Raw genomic sequence first — 17,372 nt, forward strand, 5'->3', positions numbered from 1 at the left:
ACGTGTTTGGAAGTTTGAGTGCTTTTCAGGGTGTTTTTAAGAAGGCAGTCTTCTTTTTTTTTAAGATTTTATTTATTTTTTTGACAGAGAGAGACACAGCGAGAGAGGGAACACAAGCAGGGGGAGTGGGAGAGAGAGAAGCAGGCTTCCCGCTGAGCAGGGAGCCCGATGTGGGGCTCGATCCCAGGACCCTGGGACCATGACCTGAGCTGAAAGCAGGCGCTTAACGACTGAGCCACCCAGGCGCCTGAAGAAGGCAGTCTTCTGCTTTCTGACTTCCTCCCCACTGCAGTGGGGGTTAGGGGCTGGCCATGGCCCTTTGGGAGGACCTCTGTTTCTGCCATTAGGCATCTCACCCTCATGCCTCTGGGAGCTTGTCTGTCCCCTGGACTGGGAAGCTCAGTGGGTTCTGCAACAGCGCTGCTGTGCTCATCTCTGGATCCCGGGTCCCCCAGGGGGTGTATGCAGTCGGGCTCAGTAAATGCCAGTAGAAGGAAAGAGGGAAGGACGAACATATGACCAGACACTCAGGAGGGAGGCTGGGATGAGGAGCAGAACTGGGAACCAGAGTGGAAAGAGAGGGCCAAGGCTGGAACCCTGGGGCCCTAGAGACAGGGTGGAGGGAGGAGTGCTCCAGCACCCTCAGGAGGCCAGGCATAAGGCTAAGTGCTTTAGTCGCACAACTGCTTTTCACCCTCTTGGCAACTCTGAAGCAGACGTTATTCCCACTTTGCTAAGAAAGCTGAGGCCCAGAGAGGGGATGTGACGCGCCCAAGGTCACACAGCCCGTGAGCCATTAAGTCCGGGTCTGGCCCAGGGCCGTCAGTCGCCAAGCCTGCGCTCTTCCCATTCACTCCCGGTCTCTTCCTCCACCCTCCACTTCCCTACCCCTTCTCCCCTCCTCTCTGCTCCGGCGGTCGCCCCGCCCCGCCCCTCCTTCCCTCCTTCCCTCCCTCCCTCCCGGTGGCGGCGGCGGCGGCGGAGCCACGTGGTGGGGCCGGGAAGCCGCGGCCGCCGAGCGCCCGGGCGGCTGCCCCAGCTGGGCAGTGCTGCTCTGCGCCGCGCCGCGCTCGGTGCCCGCGCTCCCCGCTCCGCGCTCCCCGCCAGCCGCCCCGGGGCAGGAGGCGCGCCTGGCGGCCGGCCGGCCAGACAAAGGAGGCGCGGCGCGGCAGAGCCAGCGCGGGCCGACGGACCATGGAATCGGAGCGCGAGCGGCCGGCCCCAGCCCTGAGAACCCGGCGCCCCCGGGCCCGGCCCTAGGCGCCCGGCCCCGCCGCCCGGGGCGCGCAGCTGGGAGGACGCGGAGCCCGCGCGGCGCGGAGGAGGCGGCGGCCGCCGAGCTAGAGGGGCGCCGCGGCGGACCGCCCGCGCGGCCCCGGGAGCCATGGGCAAGTGCAGCGGGCGCTGCACGCTCGTCGCCTTCTGCTGCCTGCAGCTGGTGAGCGCCGGGCGGCAGGGGCCTGGTGGGGCGCGGCGGGGCGGGGTCCCGGGCGCGCGGGTGGGCCGTGGGTCCCCGTGCGTGTCTGCGGCGAGTCCTGGGTGGGGGGTGGGCCGGAGTCACGGAGCGGACGGGCGGAGCCTGCTCCTGCTGGCCGGGCTGGCTCTTTGTGTGCGCTCCTCGCCCGGCGCTCCCCGGTCCCCGAGTGCGTCCTGCGCGCCGGTCCCCCCGCTTCCCCCGCCCACCCCGCGCCCTGCGAGTGGCCTGCTGTGGGACTGTGGCTCGCTGGGGCCCGGGGGGGGGGTGTGTCCCGGGCTGCTCGCTGCCGCCGTTGAGGTCCCTGCCCCGTGTTTTCCTCTAGATTCCTCGGTTGCGCGGCTCTCCCTTCCTCCGGGTCTGTGCCCGTGTGTTTCTCACAAAGTCTCTGCTCCTCTGTGTGTCTCCGGCTTTTTCCTTGGTGTGTCTCTAGATCTCTAACCATTTCTGGTCCACGTTCATCTATGTGTTGGGATCTTAGACTCCAAGAACGGTTCCCTCCTCCTCCTTTGTGCTGTTTCTGCCTGCGTTCACCCTCCTGACTGGGCAGGCCTGGGAATGGAGAGCCACCCCTCTGGAGAGGGTCACAAGGAACTGCCGGGTCCTGGGCCAGTCTGACAAACTGGGTGCTGGCCGCCCTCCCTGCTTTGACTGTGGCCACTGCAGCCGGGGGCTCTCCATCAGCCGTCGGTTCCCCATCAGCCGTCGGTTCCACCTGAGCATCATGGGTAGGGACCAGCCCCTCTGCCTGAGGGGGCAGGGGTGGGTGTGTCGGGGGGCGGAATCCTTGGGTGCCCGGGCGGGGAGGGGAGCATCTGGGGAAACTGCCTCACCCCAGCTTAGGGAACTCAGGTTCTTGCCTCAGGGAGGCCAGTGGAGTGAATTTTGAGGCTGAAGAGGACCAGTTCTCTTCAGTTCAAGCTATGGCAGGTGAATTTGGGGAGCAGGTTAAGGGGAGCCGGGTGTCTCCTGCCCATCCTAGAGCTCAGGCCTGACAACTAGGGGGGTTTGAAGCTGAGCTGAGCCTCTAGGCAGAGAGGTGCACGGGGACGTTCGTGGGCAGAGCGCAGGGCTGGTGTGAGGTGGGGGACCGTGAGCCTCAGGGATGCCGAACTCCACCCTCTGGTCTCCACTGTTGCCGGCAGCTACACTTCTCCCCCAGCACAGGTGCATACAGTAATGCAGAGTGAAGCTTGGAGCCTGGATGTGCATACCTCCTCATTCATCTTGCTTCTCTCCTCTCGGGGACGCCAGCCCCAAACTTGCCATCCGCAGCCTTGCCCTACTGGGCAGTGGTAGTAGAAGCAGCCAGGCCCTGAAGATTGGGAGCCCTTCTCCCAGCTGTGGGACGCAGGGCAAGTGACTTCCCTTCCCTTGGTCCACCTCTCTGTAAATTGCTCATCCTTGAGGGTTGCAGAGGGGATTGATTAAAATCAGGTAGAATGGAAACTCCAGAAGGGCAGAGATTATCTGTTTTGTTCGCCCTAAATCCCCAGCAGCTGGAACAGTGCCTGGCACTCCATTAATATTTGTAAAATAAATTAATGAATCAGTTATTTGGCAACTCCTGGTTCACAGTCGAAACATCCTTCTTTATATCCTTTGAGGAATAGAAAATGCCAAGAAATGATGAAACTTTTCCGAGGATTTTTTTCCCCTGCTTGTTAATTTTTAAGTTTTAAACTAGGACTTTCTTTTATTCTTAAAAAAGTAATAGACACCTATTGTAAAAAATGATTCAATAAATAATCAAACAGAGCAGAACATAAAGGTACATTTCCTTCTGAGCCCAGTCCCACACCCCAAAGGTAAGCCCTGTTGGCAGTCTGCCCCATTCTCTGCTGCTGCCGAAAACAATGGTTAGCTTTGGGCAGCATTTACTGGGCGTTAGGTGCCCTGGTTAGCCCTTTTCCAGGTATTAACTAAATCAGTCCTCATAATGATCCTATAAAGCAACTTGCCCAAAGTTCTATAGTTAGGAGCCAGGCTTTGAAGCCAGGCAGTTGGCCAGCATACTCTGTTGCCTTCTTCGTTATAAAATATAAGTAGTTCTGGCCCAGAGCAATTGGGGTCCCTCAGGAGGTCCTTCCTCCTCCCTCTCACCTGCCGCCAGAGCTGTCTCTTAACTCGGCCCTTCCAATTAGAGGGTTCGCCAGCGTAGGGGCTCTGGAGTTAGGCAAGACGTGGGTGGGATTCTGATTCTCCTACAACTTGGCTGGGTGGCTTCGGGCCACTTGTGGGAGTTACATGAAATAATTTGGGGGAAAGGGGTCTTTCAAGGAGGGACTTGGAAATTCCTCTCTTGCCTCTATTGCTCTGTCAGGGCAGATTGCAGAGTGGGTCCCTTCAGTGGACGCTAACCCCCAGGAGCCACTGCTGCCTGACGGCTTCTCATGTACTCCTGGAGGCTGGACTCTACCAGCCTGACATCATCCTAAAGAGAAGGGAGCCTGTTTTCCCACCCAGTGGAAAGAGGCCGAGAAGGAAAAGGCTGTTAAATGTCTCTCAGCTGCAAACTTTAGAAGAGGAACTGTCATTTTTCCTCTTTTGAATGGGATTTAATCATTACAGTAAAATAGGTTAGTTCTAGACACTCTTCTGTAGTCGGGATAGACTTGCTGTGGGTGAGGGAGTAGGGTGAGTGTGTCCTGGGCAGGTAGCAGGAGCAAATGGGGGCTTTACCGTTTAGGTGGACAAGTGTAGGGACAGGGCTCTGGAGTTTGATAGGACAGTCCTGGGTTCGAGTCCTGGCTTTGTCACTTCCTAGCTGTGTGATCTTTGGGAAGTGGCTTACCCTCTCTGAGCCACAGTTTTGTCATCTGTTAGCGATAATATAAACAGTTGCCAATTCTTAGGGTTGTTGTGAGGAGTAAATGCATATATTGAACTTAGCACCGTGCCAAGCACAGAGTGAGCATTCAATAAACTATAGCTTCTTATTGTTATGTTAATATATACACCATGGGATGCTTTCCTGCAATTGTGGCCCAAACACATCTGGGTACCCCCCTGTACTCTTCCTTTGTGGGAAGCAGCAGGTAGCTGGACTCTGAGCTGAGAGGCAGGAGGCTTGGATTCCAGTCCAGCTCTGCCACTAACATCCTGTGAACTCAGGCAAGCCTTTTCCCCACTGCAAACCTTGGTTTTTCCATCTGTAAAATGGGGAGGACCACTGCTCTGTGTCGCTGGGGTCCTGCCAGTCCCGCCCATCTGGGACTGTGGGATGATGTCTGGGCTGGCCTGGAGGTTCCAGGGCGTCTCAGTCTGGTTCCATTCCGTAGAACACCAGAGTCCCTTCCTTTCCCGAGTTCTACTTGGTGTATCATCTTGACCTTCTTAATGCTATTCGCTCCCTAATTTTTAGGTGCTCCTCTTTTCCCTCCCCTGTCCAAACCCTCCTCTTCTTTCTGGGTCCACCTCCTTCCTGAAACCTTACAGGCCACCCTGTTCTTCCTGTAAGAAGATGAACCAAGGAGATGTGCCCAAAGGAATCCTCATCAATTTCTTCATCATCATCATTATCGCTCCCATTTCTGGAGCCCTGTGCTAAGCACTTTATATGCATTACCTCATTTAACCAAATGAGCTTACATATGTAAAGCGTTTGGCAGAATGCCAGGTACATTAGCTTTTACTGTTTTTATCTTCATTGTTCTTCCGCACAACGGGATGGATGTTCTCGCTCTCCCCTATTTCAGATGAGGTGACTGAGGCTCAGAGAGGTGACGACCTTTGCCCGAGGTCTCTAAGCTAGCCAGTGACAGACCCAGGCCGTGTGCGCTTTACTGCCTGAGCTGAGAGCCACCTGTCCGCCGGCACCAGTCCGCGGCTCATGTTTGTGCAGCGTGTGACCTCAGGCAGGTCTCTTCCCTGCTTCCAGCCTCAGCTTCCTCATCTGAAAATGATAATATTTCAGTAGGCTCACGCACTTGCCTGGCACTGCGAGCCAGTGAGCGCTCAGTCATACATCACTGCCATGGCCGTTCTCGTCCCCGCTCTGGGTGACCTTGGACACATGAATTCACTCCTCTGGGCCCCAGTTTCTTCCTCCGGCAAAGAGAAAGAACCATCCCTACCTTGCAGAGTTGTAAAAAGGGGTCAGCCAGGTGCCATGCACATAGTAGGTATTCAGAAAAATGTCCGTTTCATTCTCTTCTCTTCTGGAAAGCTCTTTGCCTTCTCGAAGGTGGTGGGTGAGGGGGGAAAGACATAGCTTCCTGCTGAGCTGCGAGTAATGGTGTGAAGCGTGGTCAACCTGATTGATGTGGTTATTAGCAGTAGTGATGGTAGAGACTGGAGGGAGATGGGCTCCTGCGGGGGCCTGCACTCCGAAGCAGCTGTGCCTGCAGGCTGGTGGCCTCCTAGGGAGGGTCCGCTCTGCTCTAGGTGCTTCAGGCCCTTGGGCCGGGCGTGGGAGTCGGGAACACAGAACACAACGTTGGCTAGGCCACTGAGCCTTTTTGTTCCTCATACCCTTTTGGACCTCTGCGGTGGTCAGCTCCCTTTTGCAGATGGACAAACTGAGGCCGAACAGCCCTCGAGACTCTTATGAGGTGGGCAGAGCAAGGTGGATGGAGAAGAGGGGGCCCAGGGGATGGCCTTGGTTTGGCTCCGTTGCAGGGGCAGGCGGGTGTGAGGTTTGGGGATAAGCACCCCACAAACAGCAGCTGCTCTGAGATGTGGCACGGGGGTTACGAGCAATACCTCAGGGGTCAGATGGACCTTGCTGCCTTGCTTTGTGACTTCCAGCAAGTCCCTTCCCCTCTCTGAGCCTCGGCCTCCCCGCTGTGAAGTAGTCAGGACTTCGGCCCCTACCCCGTGGCTTAGTCTGGGGGACTTAGGGGTCAGAGTCATTTCCATAAACTCTTCAAGTCTTAGTTTCTTTATGCGGGAAGTGTATGGTTCAGAGGGAAATAATAACAGCAGCTCCGACTTCCTTTTGTTTGGTGTCTCCAATGAGCCAGGTGCTTTATCTGCCTTGTCCCTGGTTACTGTCTCAATCAACTGTGGCCACGTGCAGGGCGGGGACAGAGCGGTGATTCAAACCCAGACCTAGGTCTCCGCGGCTTCCACAGCGCATGCCCCGCTGCTCCCCCGAGGGGGTGGGATGCTGGGCGCGGTCGCAGCCAGACAAGTCTAACCCTTTCCTCCGCCACTAGGTCTTGTTGCTAGGTGCCAGATCTGCTGAGCTGCTTGTCCCCCATTTCTACTCACCCCACGCACTGTGCCGGGTTTACAGTCACTGTGAGGCAGGTTGAGGGAAAGGTACCCAGGGAAGAAATTAACCTGCATTGGAGACCTGTGAGCCCTCATAATGACTCTGTGAGATAGTTGTGGTTTTTATACCCATTTACTGATGGGCATTCGGAGGCCTGAAACATGAAGTTACTTGTCACCAAGGAAACAGAAGATACAGCCTGTGTCTCGGATGAGTCATCAAGGGAAAAAGAGTTGAGAATGCTTGTAAAATCTGGACCAAGCAGAGATGGTCAGCTGTGATCATTGACATCTCTTCTCTCCTCGGGCTTCAGGGGGGCACGGGTGATGGGAGAGCAAGCTGAGCCCAGAGATGTGTTTTTTGTTTTGTTTTGTTTGTTTTGTTTTAATGTCTTTTTTCAAGTAGTCTCTACGCCCAGTGTGGGGCTCGAACTCATGACCCCGAGACCAAGAGTTGCATGCTTTACCACCTGAGCCAGCCAGGTGCCCTAGAAATGTGTTTATTAAAAGCTATTTCCAGGCTACAGGCGATGGAACCCGTTGTGGTCCACAAGAGCCCAGTTCCAGTGCCCTTGGCCTCTGGCCTTGACCTGGAGAGGGAGAGGGCTGGTGAATCGGAGACACTTCCCCCAGTGAGTACCGAGCACCGAGGTTTTAGAAGAGCTGTTACTGTGGCTGCAGGCTTGAACACATTACCCAGCCTCCAGGCCTCTGCCTTTCAGAGCAGCTGGTGAACCAGAGGCAGAGAGGTCGACAGGGAAGAGCTTGGGCTTTGGGGTCAGGCTGGGGTTTTGAGTTCCATCTCTACCTCTTTGTAGCTGGGTGACCTTGGGGCAAGACACTTCACCTCTCTGAGCTCCCACCTGCACATCTCTTGATCAGGATACTGATCTGCCTTGGAGAGTTGTCAGGAGGCTCCTTTGAGATAAGATACGCTGAGTAAAGCTCACAAAGGGTTCACACTCCTAAATGCTCCAGAAATGAAACAGCAAGTTCTATGAATCTAAATACTCTGGTGTAGGAAAGGGAACATGTCCCCTTTTCAATCAGTATAAGACATAAGTGAAGCGGCAGTTCTGTCAAATCTATGTGGCCTTGGCCTTACTGTTCCTTAGTCTTCTCTTCTGTAAAATGGGAATAATCATAGCACCCCTTCATGGGACTTTAGTGAGGGTGGCCTGAATTAATGCAGGCAGAGCTCTGGACCCAGAGCCCAGTGCTCATTCAGAGGGGAGCAGAGAGGAAGATGTGGCTCCCTGTGTCCCCTCTATAAAGGGAGGAGGTTGGACTCAACATCTAAGAGGACCTCACCAGCTCTAAGTCAGCAGTGAGTCCCGCCCTTTCCCAGGGAGGGCCCAGAACTGCCGCTACACCAGCCCCTCCCACTGCAGGCAGTGGTGATGTGAGGGTGAGGTTCTGAGCAGAGGAGGACACTTCTGTCTCCAATGGCCTGCCCAAGGCTTCACACCCAGGTGCCAGGTTGTCAGGGGCTCACGTGCCCTCTTCTTTCCGAATGAGTGTCTGTACTGTCCCCATCCCAAATGCCCACTTGGCACATTGGGTTGTAAACTCAAGTCTCGGACCGCAGAGGTTCAGAGCAGGAGGTTCTGACCCAGCACTAACAACTGCAGATCAGCTTCCTGAACTCCAGAAAGACTCAATTCTGTTGGGTGAGAGAGTAAGAATTGCCATCAGCTAACCCTACCCAGAGTTGTATTTAGCAAATACTTATGAAGCACCGAAAAAGTGCCAGGTACAATTTTAGGTGCTCAGTCACCCTAGGGCACAAGATATGCCCTCAGCTGCAAGTCAGAATCCCGGGGTTCTGGAACTCACCTGCTGTGCAACTTTGAGCTGGCCCTGCCCTTCTCTGGGCCTCATTTTCTCCAGTCTGGGAAACTGGGAAACTGGAGAGGAGATTGTTGAACTCCATCAGTGGTTTTCACGTTATCTACAGAGGCTCTGCAGTGGCAGACTGACAGTCAGGTGGTGAGTTCCCTGTCACTGGCAGTGATTAAGAATTTATATCTAAGTTGGATGACTACTTGGACGTGTAATGGATCTGATGATGATCCAGTTCCCTTGGAACCACCAGATGCTGGTTCTAGGTCCTGAGAGGACAGTGGCAGAGCACAGAATGGCATCTATTATGAATAATGGAAATTGTGGGCTCCTACCATGTCCCTTTGCCTTAAGCATGCTCCTCCCCACCCCATCCCAAATCACAGATCCTGGCTGAGCTCCTGGCACAGGGAGTGGGGGACATGGGAGTCTGTAGGCTCTTTAACCCAAGTCTACTCTGGCTACCCCTTGCCCTAGAAGGGGAGGCAGCCCTGGGATTTTCAGGGTAGTGATGGCTCCTAAGCCTTTTTTTTTTTTTTTTTTTTTTGGAGGGGGGGAGGTTCTGCAGCCCCAGCCTGGATCAGAGATGTGGGTTTTCAATTACACAATTAAATGCACAATTAGGCATAATTACCAGCGCTCAGAGCCCGAGACTGCTCATAATAGGCGTGTAATCTACTGCAGCCTCTGTTTATACTACTCAGCGAACGCCCTAATGATGCCAGGATGCCTTCACACTGCACTGTTGCCATGGAGACAAGCCCGCCACCGCCATGCAGGGCTGACAAATGCTGTTCCAGTCCTGGGCCCCTGGATTGTTTCTGAGGCCTCTGCCAGCCCTGGAGTGAAGGGGCCGGCGGGGCAGGCCAGGAAGGCGGATCACCCTCCCTGCCCTCTGACACACCCCGCTGCTTGGAGCCAGCAGGGAAGACAAGGAGAAGGGAGCTTCAGTCCTGAGTCCCCAAGCCTGAGCAGGCTGGCCCAGGGGCTGGGAAGGGTCTTGAATGGTTATCCATTCAAACTGAGGTGTGGACAGGGTCCCTGCATACAGCCAGCTCCCACATGAGCCTGGCTCTGCCGTGAACTGGCTCTGTGACCTTGGACCAGTCCTTGCCCTTCTATGGGGCTGTTGCCCCGTAGGTGAAATGGACTGCAGGGTGTCTGCATGCGTGTTGTCTGAGAGATTTATGGAGCACTTCAGCCACACTGCCTACTGTTGTAACTGCTTCACCTGTAGGAGCCCATTCCCCTTGCTCCGCCCTGGTGGGGCAGACACATCAGAAGCAGCGTCTGAGGCTGTGAGCACTTACGTGCAGGGGTGCTAGGGTGCAAATCCAGGCAATCGGACTGCAAGCCCCCACTCTTAGCCTCGAGTATAGGGCCCCACCTGGGCCCTCCCCTATCACTCTCGCCACAGCCCCAAAGGCGGACCCTTGTCATCCCCATTACCTAGATGAGGGCTCTGGGGCTCACAGAACTGAAGTCGCTTGCCCAAAGTCACACAGCAAGGCGGTGGCAGAGCGGGTTTTGCCTGATGCCAAAAGCCAGGATTCCTTAGCTTTGGCTTCTTAGTGGGAGTCACGAAGGAGTAAAAAGATCTCCTTCCACGAACATATACAAAGGATCCCCATTGTCCCCACCTGGCCCCAGCTGCTGAGGAGGCACCGAGTTCTGGGGTCCCTCAGACCCAGCACTTTGCCTTGACCTTGAAAGAAATCTTGGCCTCGTTCTACCTACATCAGCCTTCTCCCGCCCTGGTCACTGGAAACAGAGCCTGTTTTTGATGCTCATTTCCCCCCTACATTTCTCTGTCGCTTGGTCCATTATTGCGGTCACCTACCGTGTGCCAGATGAATCAGACATAATGGAGAACCAAGACTGGAGCACAGAGGCTTCAAGGTCTGAAGGTCCTGGGTTCAAATTCTGTCACTCAATGCATGATTTGGGGCAAGTTGCTTGACCTCTCTGTGCCTGAGTTTGTTCATCGCTCATGAAGGCACTGCCTATACTGTGCAGGGTGGTAACATCACCGCTCACCAAATGCTTACTCTATGCCAGGCCCTCGCCTAAGGCCATTCTGTGCCCTGGGTGACCGTTGGTAACACACAGCCTATCGTTGCCATTTAACAGAGGAAGCACCTGAGGCCCCGGGCTTCAGAGCTGGTGGACAGCCGAACAGGCTTCTGAGTCCAGAGCCCCGTCCTTCCCCACCAGCCCCCACCAGCATGGAGCTATAAGTGTTCCTCCTGCCTCTTCCCTGGACCATACAGGTGGGAAAACTTGGGTTCGTGCAAGATCACAGTGCAAGTCAGTGACAGAGTTGGGACTGCGACCTAAAGCCAATTTAGGAGACTTCTTGTTACCTTCCTTCGACCTGCTACTGGTCCTCGGGAGAGAGCGGTTTGGGGCTGGAGTGTACGTGTGTGTGTGTGTGTGTGTGTGTGTGTGTGTGTGTGTGTGTGTTCAGAACTGCACACAACTGCATGTCCAAGCATTTGTGGGGCAGACACTGGCACATAGAGATTTGTGGATCAATAAACATCCCTTCCCGCTTCCTCCCTCTTCATTTATTCATGAACTCTGAACTCCTCGGCTCCAGAGAAACCGCCTGGAAGAAAGCAATTAGAGCATAATTAGAACCACTCCTATTATCAACTCTCAGCGGGAGGGGAAGGGGGGCCACTCAGCCATGGGGGTGGGGGTGGCCCCTGGGTTCCCTACAGCCCCCACTCCTGCACCTGCCCATTCAGCTCCTGCTCCCCGCACAGAGCTCAGCCTCCCTGGAGTCCTAGGCACCAGGCCACATTCAGCAGGGAATAAGGACCTCATCCCTGGAGGCATTCAAGCACTCGGTAGGACTAGGGAGCAGAGCGGTCTGCTTGCATGCTAAGTTAGAGCAGATGACTTCCGAGTCCCTCCCATGCTGAGCTTCTTGGGTGCTCCCTGCCAGGGCCTGGGCCAGGGCATTGCAGGAAAACTGAGAAGCACAACATGGCTCCTGCTTTCTAGAAAACATCCCGGCATCAGATGATAGCAAATGAAGACTACGCTGACAATGGGAAATGTAAATTACCTGGAGGAAGCAGTTTGCCAGGCAGGACTCCGTTCACTGCCAGATGATTCATAGTAATAATAACTGTACCGGAAGTCGGTGTTTGTGGAGTGTTGCTGACCCCGGAGCCACTGCTGTTCCCGACCAGGCGTCCCACCAGCAGAGGGAGGTCACCCAGGAGCCAAGGAGAGAGGTTCCTCCCTCCTCCCCGAGAAGTGGAAAGACAGGATGCAGGGAGGTGCCGGGCACTGTGCTTCCTGATTCCGATGCTTCTCCTCAGTCTTGCAGGAGCCCTAGGAGGTAGATGCTAATATTATCCCCGATGTACAGGTGAGGAGACTGAGGCTCGGGGAGGCACAGAGCCTGCCCCGGATAACACGGTGTTGGCCTGTGGGACTCTAGACTCCTCGTGCTTCGTGCTCTACCAGGTTTGAGGGTGTGATTTGCTCTCCCCCTGAGCTTCAAGTTAGGGCTTGACAAGCTGTTTAATGGGCTTTCTGCCTCCAGCTCCTGGCTGAAGGTAACACGTGGATCCTCTTGTTCGTCCTTCCACACCCAGTGTCAGCCTGGGAGAGTGGGGGAGCCCTGCCGCTGACTTGAGTCACCGCCTCCAGGACCAGCCTTGGCAAAGGAAGGTGAAGGCCTGGCAGATGAGGGCCTCAGCCTCTGGAGAGAAGATCACCATGGATACCATGGGAGCCAGGGCTGTAACCAAGGAGACAGCCCCCAGCCCTGAGGCTGTGACGAGGAGGGTGTGGCTTCAGGATAGGGATCGGGGTGGGGGGGAGACTGCCACCTGAGGCCCAATGGACGGAGGAGGGGACGAGGAGCTAGATGCAGGCAGAGGGGGACGGTGGGGTCAATGGTGCTCCCTCCTGGGAACAGGGTGAGGTAGTTGGAAACAACCAGGCCTCCTTCCATTACCCTGTCCCACCTGAGGGGAGGTTGCCATGATAACCAGCTCCCCTTCATTGACCCTCTGTAGGGCGCTGCCCTCTTTCTCCTAGTGACAGATGGTCACCCCGGCAACAGGCCCTGTGCCCAGCAAGGGTCTCAACTTCCCGGTGGCCCGGTCCCTCACTTGTGTGGATAGATTATTCTGACACTGTCCAGCTGGAGGTGAGGGTCCACATGGGGCCAACTTTCAGACGTGGGCCTTTTACCAGCCCCTCACCAGACTCCCCGAGCGACCGTCATGAAGTGCGGCTCTGGTCCTCCTTCCCTCTCTTTACAACACTCCATGGCTCCTCATTGTCTTGGGGAGGAAGTGCTAATGTGGTGCTTCTGAAGCTCGAACGTGCAGCAGAATCACTGGGAGGGCTTCTTAAAATACAAATTTCTGGACCTTACCCCGAGTTTCTGACAAGTTCCAAGGTGCTGCTGATACCGCTGCTCCGGGGACCGAATTATTCGGTCTAGCCAGTGGGACGCTGCCCAGGCTGGCCTGCCAACCCTAACGCTTGCCACTTCCGGTGCCCGAGCTGAGGCCACAGTGACGTAAGCACACCAGCTACACCTCACGCCTCGGTGCCTTTGCATTTGCTGTTCTGGCCTCTGGACGCCCTTTCTCCTCTGCATCTCCTGAAGGCCAGCTCACTCATCATTTCCTCTTTGGAGCTTCTCTGCCCTCCTGCACCCCCCCCCCCCACGGACGTCCTCCTCTGGGCTCTGACAACACCTGTCCCCACCATTTCCGTCACGGTGGGCATCATGCTGTTGGAATCTGTTCCTGTTCCCGCTTCGAATCTCTCTGCCTGGACCGGGCGCCCTGGGTCTGAGCCGTCTGGTCCTCTGTGAATGTGTGATGCTCAATCGGCCCCTGTGAGCCGACGGAAAGCCTGGCGGAATAATCACGAAGCTGCTTTGTTCACTCAGCCAGTCTGCTATTCCTTGGCGCCTTCTCTGTGCCAGGCCCTGTGCTAGGTGCTGGGGGTTCCGTGGTGTGGGAGGCACAGGGCTTCTTAGAGATGCTGGTCAGTGAGGCGTCGACCAGTCTGCAAGCAAGGCATGAGCTGGGCTTGGCCTGGATTTCCCGATGCGAAATTCCAAGTTCTCTTCATGCCCCTGGCCCAGGCCCCTGTGTGGCCGGAGACTTCTTTGGGAATGTGTCTCCAGTGAGGATTTGCCAGTTTGTTCACAACAGATGCCAGTCCCCTATCCAATCAGCCCCGAGCCCACTTTGAGGACTTGCCAGGGCTTTTCCAGAGGACAGCCTGTGGGGGGGGGGGGGTGGATGTTGCCAACACTTGCGTCCGAGGGTGTCCTGACCTGCGTATTAGGCCCCTGCCCAGAAGGGGGCCGGGGGTGGGGATGCTCGCCCGGGCTGGCTCTAGCACAGCACCCCAAGGAGTCAGAGGAATTTACGTTCACAGCCTGGCCTTCCAGACCTTTATGTGTCTAGGTGGGAAGAGAGGACATACTTTATTTAAGGGTCTGTTAGCTTGGTTCATAACTTAAATATTTAGATGCATGGTGCTGTATTGGCACTCTTGCTTTGGTCCTGAAGACCTGCAAATCTTAGAGAAGGTTCTGGACTTGGGGCAGGCTGTAGGCAGAAGCTCCCAGGTGCCTGGTCTGCCTCCGACGGTGCTCATGCTGTCAGCAGCCCCATGAGCCATCTGAGCAGGCTGCTGTCCCCAAGCTGCCACTAGCTGTCATCCCCAAGATAGGACACCAAGGATACAGGGACCGCCCCCCTCCTCCCCAAAGTGAGAGGCTCACACTGTGGCTGCCGACCGGGACAGGCTGGGCTGTAAGGCTCCCCAGGCTGGATGGGTCAGGATGGAGGGTGGGGGGCTCGGTTTATCAGGGCCTGCAATGGCCAGATGTTTGACATACGCGATCAGTTCTCACCCTCCCAGCTGTACCAGGCGATGGTGAGCCACCCTCCGGCTGCTGGTCTCCAGGAGTCTGGGCATGGGCAGGTTGCTCAGCCTGACTTGTTTCTTGTAAATGGAAATAATTGTATCGGCCTCTTAGGGCCACTGAGCAAACTCCATGCGAGACTCTGCGGAGAGCGCTCAGCACAGCACCTGGTACTTAGTCAACACTTAGGATGCGGCCAACAGAAATCATGACCAGTCTTTCGGAGGGCAGCATGCCTCTAAGGCACAGAGCCATGACCATTTGCTAAATGGGAAGCTCTGAGGCAGAGAATCCGGGGATGTGGGGGCCAGGAGGGCCCCCCGAGAACAACCCTCCAGCCCTTTGTACAGATGGGTACACAGAGGTCCAGGAAGGCCGGGTAGCCCTTCGTGAACTGTTCTAGGAAGCAGGCTGATGCCATTTCTGGAAAGGATCATAGTTGGGTGTGTGATTCCAAGCAAAAATACCCTGAACAAAAATAAACTGTCCCGGGTAGGTGGAAACAATTGGCCCCTCTGCTCAGTCTGGATAGCAGTGAGCAAGAGTCTACAGCTAGAACCCTTCCCCATGCTCTCGATGTTGCCAGACAGGAGCTGTTGGGGAGCAGTGGCAAAGGTGGCCGTCCATCCAGGAGGGGCCACTAAGAAAGTCAGACATTCCCAGATTCCCAGGAGATGGGACCTGACCCCCCCCCCCCGACACCGGTGACCTCAAGAAAGGGCCTCACTCTCCTCCTTTGGAAAATGGGGCTGCCACTGCCCTAGCGGGATAGGAAGTTTGTTCCTCATGGACTCTGCGGCCAGGGGACCTGGTTCAGATCTGCATCTGCTGTGTGACCTTGTTATTCTCTTCTTTACGCTTCGCTTTCCCTGCGTGCAAAGCGTGGATGATCTCAGTCTCTACCTGCCATGTCTCTGTGAGGGTTAAATGAATCAAAGCATTCTAAGCATTCAAGAGACACTTGGCATATAATAAGTGTTAGCTATTATCTTAGTGTCACTCTGGGGATAAAGCGAAATGCCACCTGTGAAGTACTGGGCTCAGCAGAGGCACTTAGTAGGTACTCCCCAGCCATGCCTTCCCTTTCCTTCCTCCTGTGAACCCCAGGCCTGGAGAGAGGCAGGGCTCAGTTCCCAGGAGGGGCCCTCCCTCCACCCCACTTCCCTTCCTGCAGACAGCAAGCCCCTCTTCTTCCAACAGGTTCTGCCTGCAGCCTTCTGGCCCAGGGCCAGGAAATGATTGCAGGCTGAGGCTCAGCTCCCTCCCCTCTGCTCCTCTGCCCCCCTTTAATCTTCCCAGCCTGCCTGGGGGTGGGGGATGGGAAAAGGGGGAGAAAGTCTCCTGGGGGCTACAGGTATCTGTCAAAAGCTCAGGCTCTGGGGTCAGGCCACCTAGGTTTGCTCCAGCCCTGAGATCTCAGGCTGTACCCCCGCACCCCCCCACCCCCCCACCATAGAACCGGGACCACAGTCCATCCCTCACTCTGCCTGTTCCCGGCACAAAGCCTGGCCCAGAGTTAGTGCATAGGAAATATTAGCCATTGTGAATACTAGCATGAAAGTTCAGAGCCAGGCATTTTGAAGGGAAACACTTCAGCCCAGTCACCTAGGGACACCCTTTTGAGGACGCAGGCTCTCATCGGTCCCAGATGACCCCCCGCCCTGGCCCTCTTGGGCTAGACCAGAACAGGGCATCCCCACCCTGCGGTGCAGATAGATTCCCAGGAAGAGGAAGCAGGGGACAGGCTGGGGGGGGGGTGACATTCCTTCCACTCATTTATTCCTTTGTGCCATGGATGAATCAGAGCCGGATACCTGCACAGGTGAGCAGACCTTTGCCAGGTGGGATAAGGACAGTACAGGGGGAAGGATACCAGGCTGTAGGCACCGCCCCTCAGCTCTCTGAGTCTCGGTGTCTTCATCTGTCCAGTGGGACTAATAGCCCCACATTACAGGAGGGACACATAAATCACAGGCTGAGCTGTGAAGGGCTGTCCAGGTGTTGGCGGCTGCCGTGATTCTCTGCTGGGAGAAGTGGGGAAGCTGGGAGCTGAGCCAGGAGTGCAACAGTAAGGGAAGGGGGATCCTGCAGCGCTGGAGGAGGGGCTCCTGCCGCCCCCCACTACAGCTAGGCAGGCTTCCCCTGCCAGGCCTTTAGTCAGGAGGCTAAGTCAGAAGTGGTTGCTGTTGCCATAGCAGTGAGGCTGGTTTTCGTCATTATTTTCTTCCTGGGAGTCAGTGCGGGAGGTGCTGCTAAATAAGTCAGGGAACTGGAATTTTTTCCTCCCTCCATCAGGTCACGTGGAGTGGCTCAGTTGGGAGAAATTAGCTGCCAGCTCCTTCCCGCACTTGACCTTCTGCACTAGGTGCCGACATCTCCAGTGTGAGGCTTGACCCCAAGGGAGCACTCAGAGGGCTTGGTGTCGCCTCTCCAGCTCCAAGCTGCTTTCCTGCTCAGGCCTCTGACCCTGCCATGTTGGTGTCAGGCTGCCTTTCCAGCCCTTCCCTCTGACGTTCTGCCCCCTCTCATTCCCCATGCTCTAGCCCCAGGGGGCTTTTCTGGACCTTTCTCTTTGCCAAGTTCCCTCTCACCACGGGACCTTTGCACATGCTTTCCCTGCTGCCTGTCCTTCCCTCTCCTCCTTACCTTGCTATCCCTTCTTTCTTCAGTTCACTTCTTCCAGGAAGTCTTCCTTGACCACTACCATCATAGCTCTCAGTCTTGTTACCCCTCCTTCAGACACTTAGCACAACAGTAATTTTGCTGTGTGTGTGTTTGTCCCCTCTCCCTCCACCCTCCACTGAATGTTAGCTATGTGTGGGCTTTTTCCTCCCTCTTCTTTTCTTTTCTTCCTTCCTTCCTTCCTTCCTTCCTTCCTTCCTTCCTTCCTTCCTTCCTTCCTTCCTTCCTTCCTTCCTTCCT

At 55.8% G+C, this 17,372-nt stretch overlaps 1 protein-coding gene across 5 annotated transcripts in view; it reads left to right on the forward strand.

The window, feature by feature from the left end:
* The first annotated feature begins 1,006 nt into the window (after window positions 1-1,006).
* NKAIN1 (sodium/potassium transporting ATPase interacting 1) overlaps window positions 1,007-17,372 on the forward strand; it is a 39,779-nt gene continuing 23,413 nt past the window's right edge. For 2 of the 5 annotated variants that reach the window (XM_025856709.2, XM_073903043.1), the window contains exon 1: window positions 1,007-1,438. In XM_025856709.2, the coding sequence (XP_025712494.1) occupies window positions 1,385-1,438 (54 nt within the window). In that variant the 5' untranslated portion in view covers window positions 1,007-1,384. Of the gene's footprint in view, window positions 1,439-2,089; window positions 2,203-17,372 lie in introns of those variants that run through there. The other 3 variants (XM_073903041.1, XM_025856708.2, XM_073903040.1) reach the window with 3 other exon arrangements.

This window comes from Callorhinus ursinus, unplaced genomic scaffold (assembly GCF_003265705.2).
Source record: "Callorhinus ursinus isolate GAN/ISIS: 27379988/994484 unplaced genomic scaffold, GSC_fseal_2.0 scaffold18, whole genome shotgun sequence".
Classification (NCBI taxonomy): domain Eukaryota; kingdom Metazoa; phylum Chordata; class Mammalia; order Carnivora; family Otariidae; genus Callorhinus; species Callorhinus ursinus.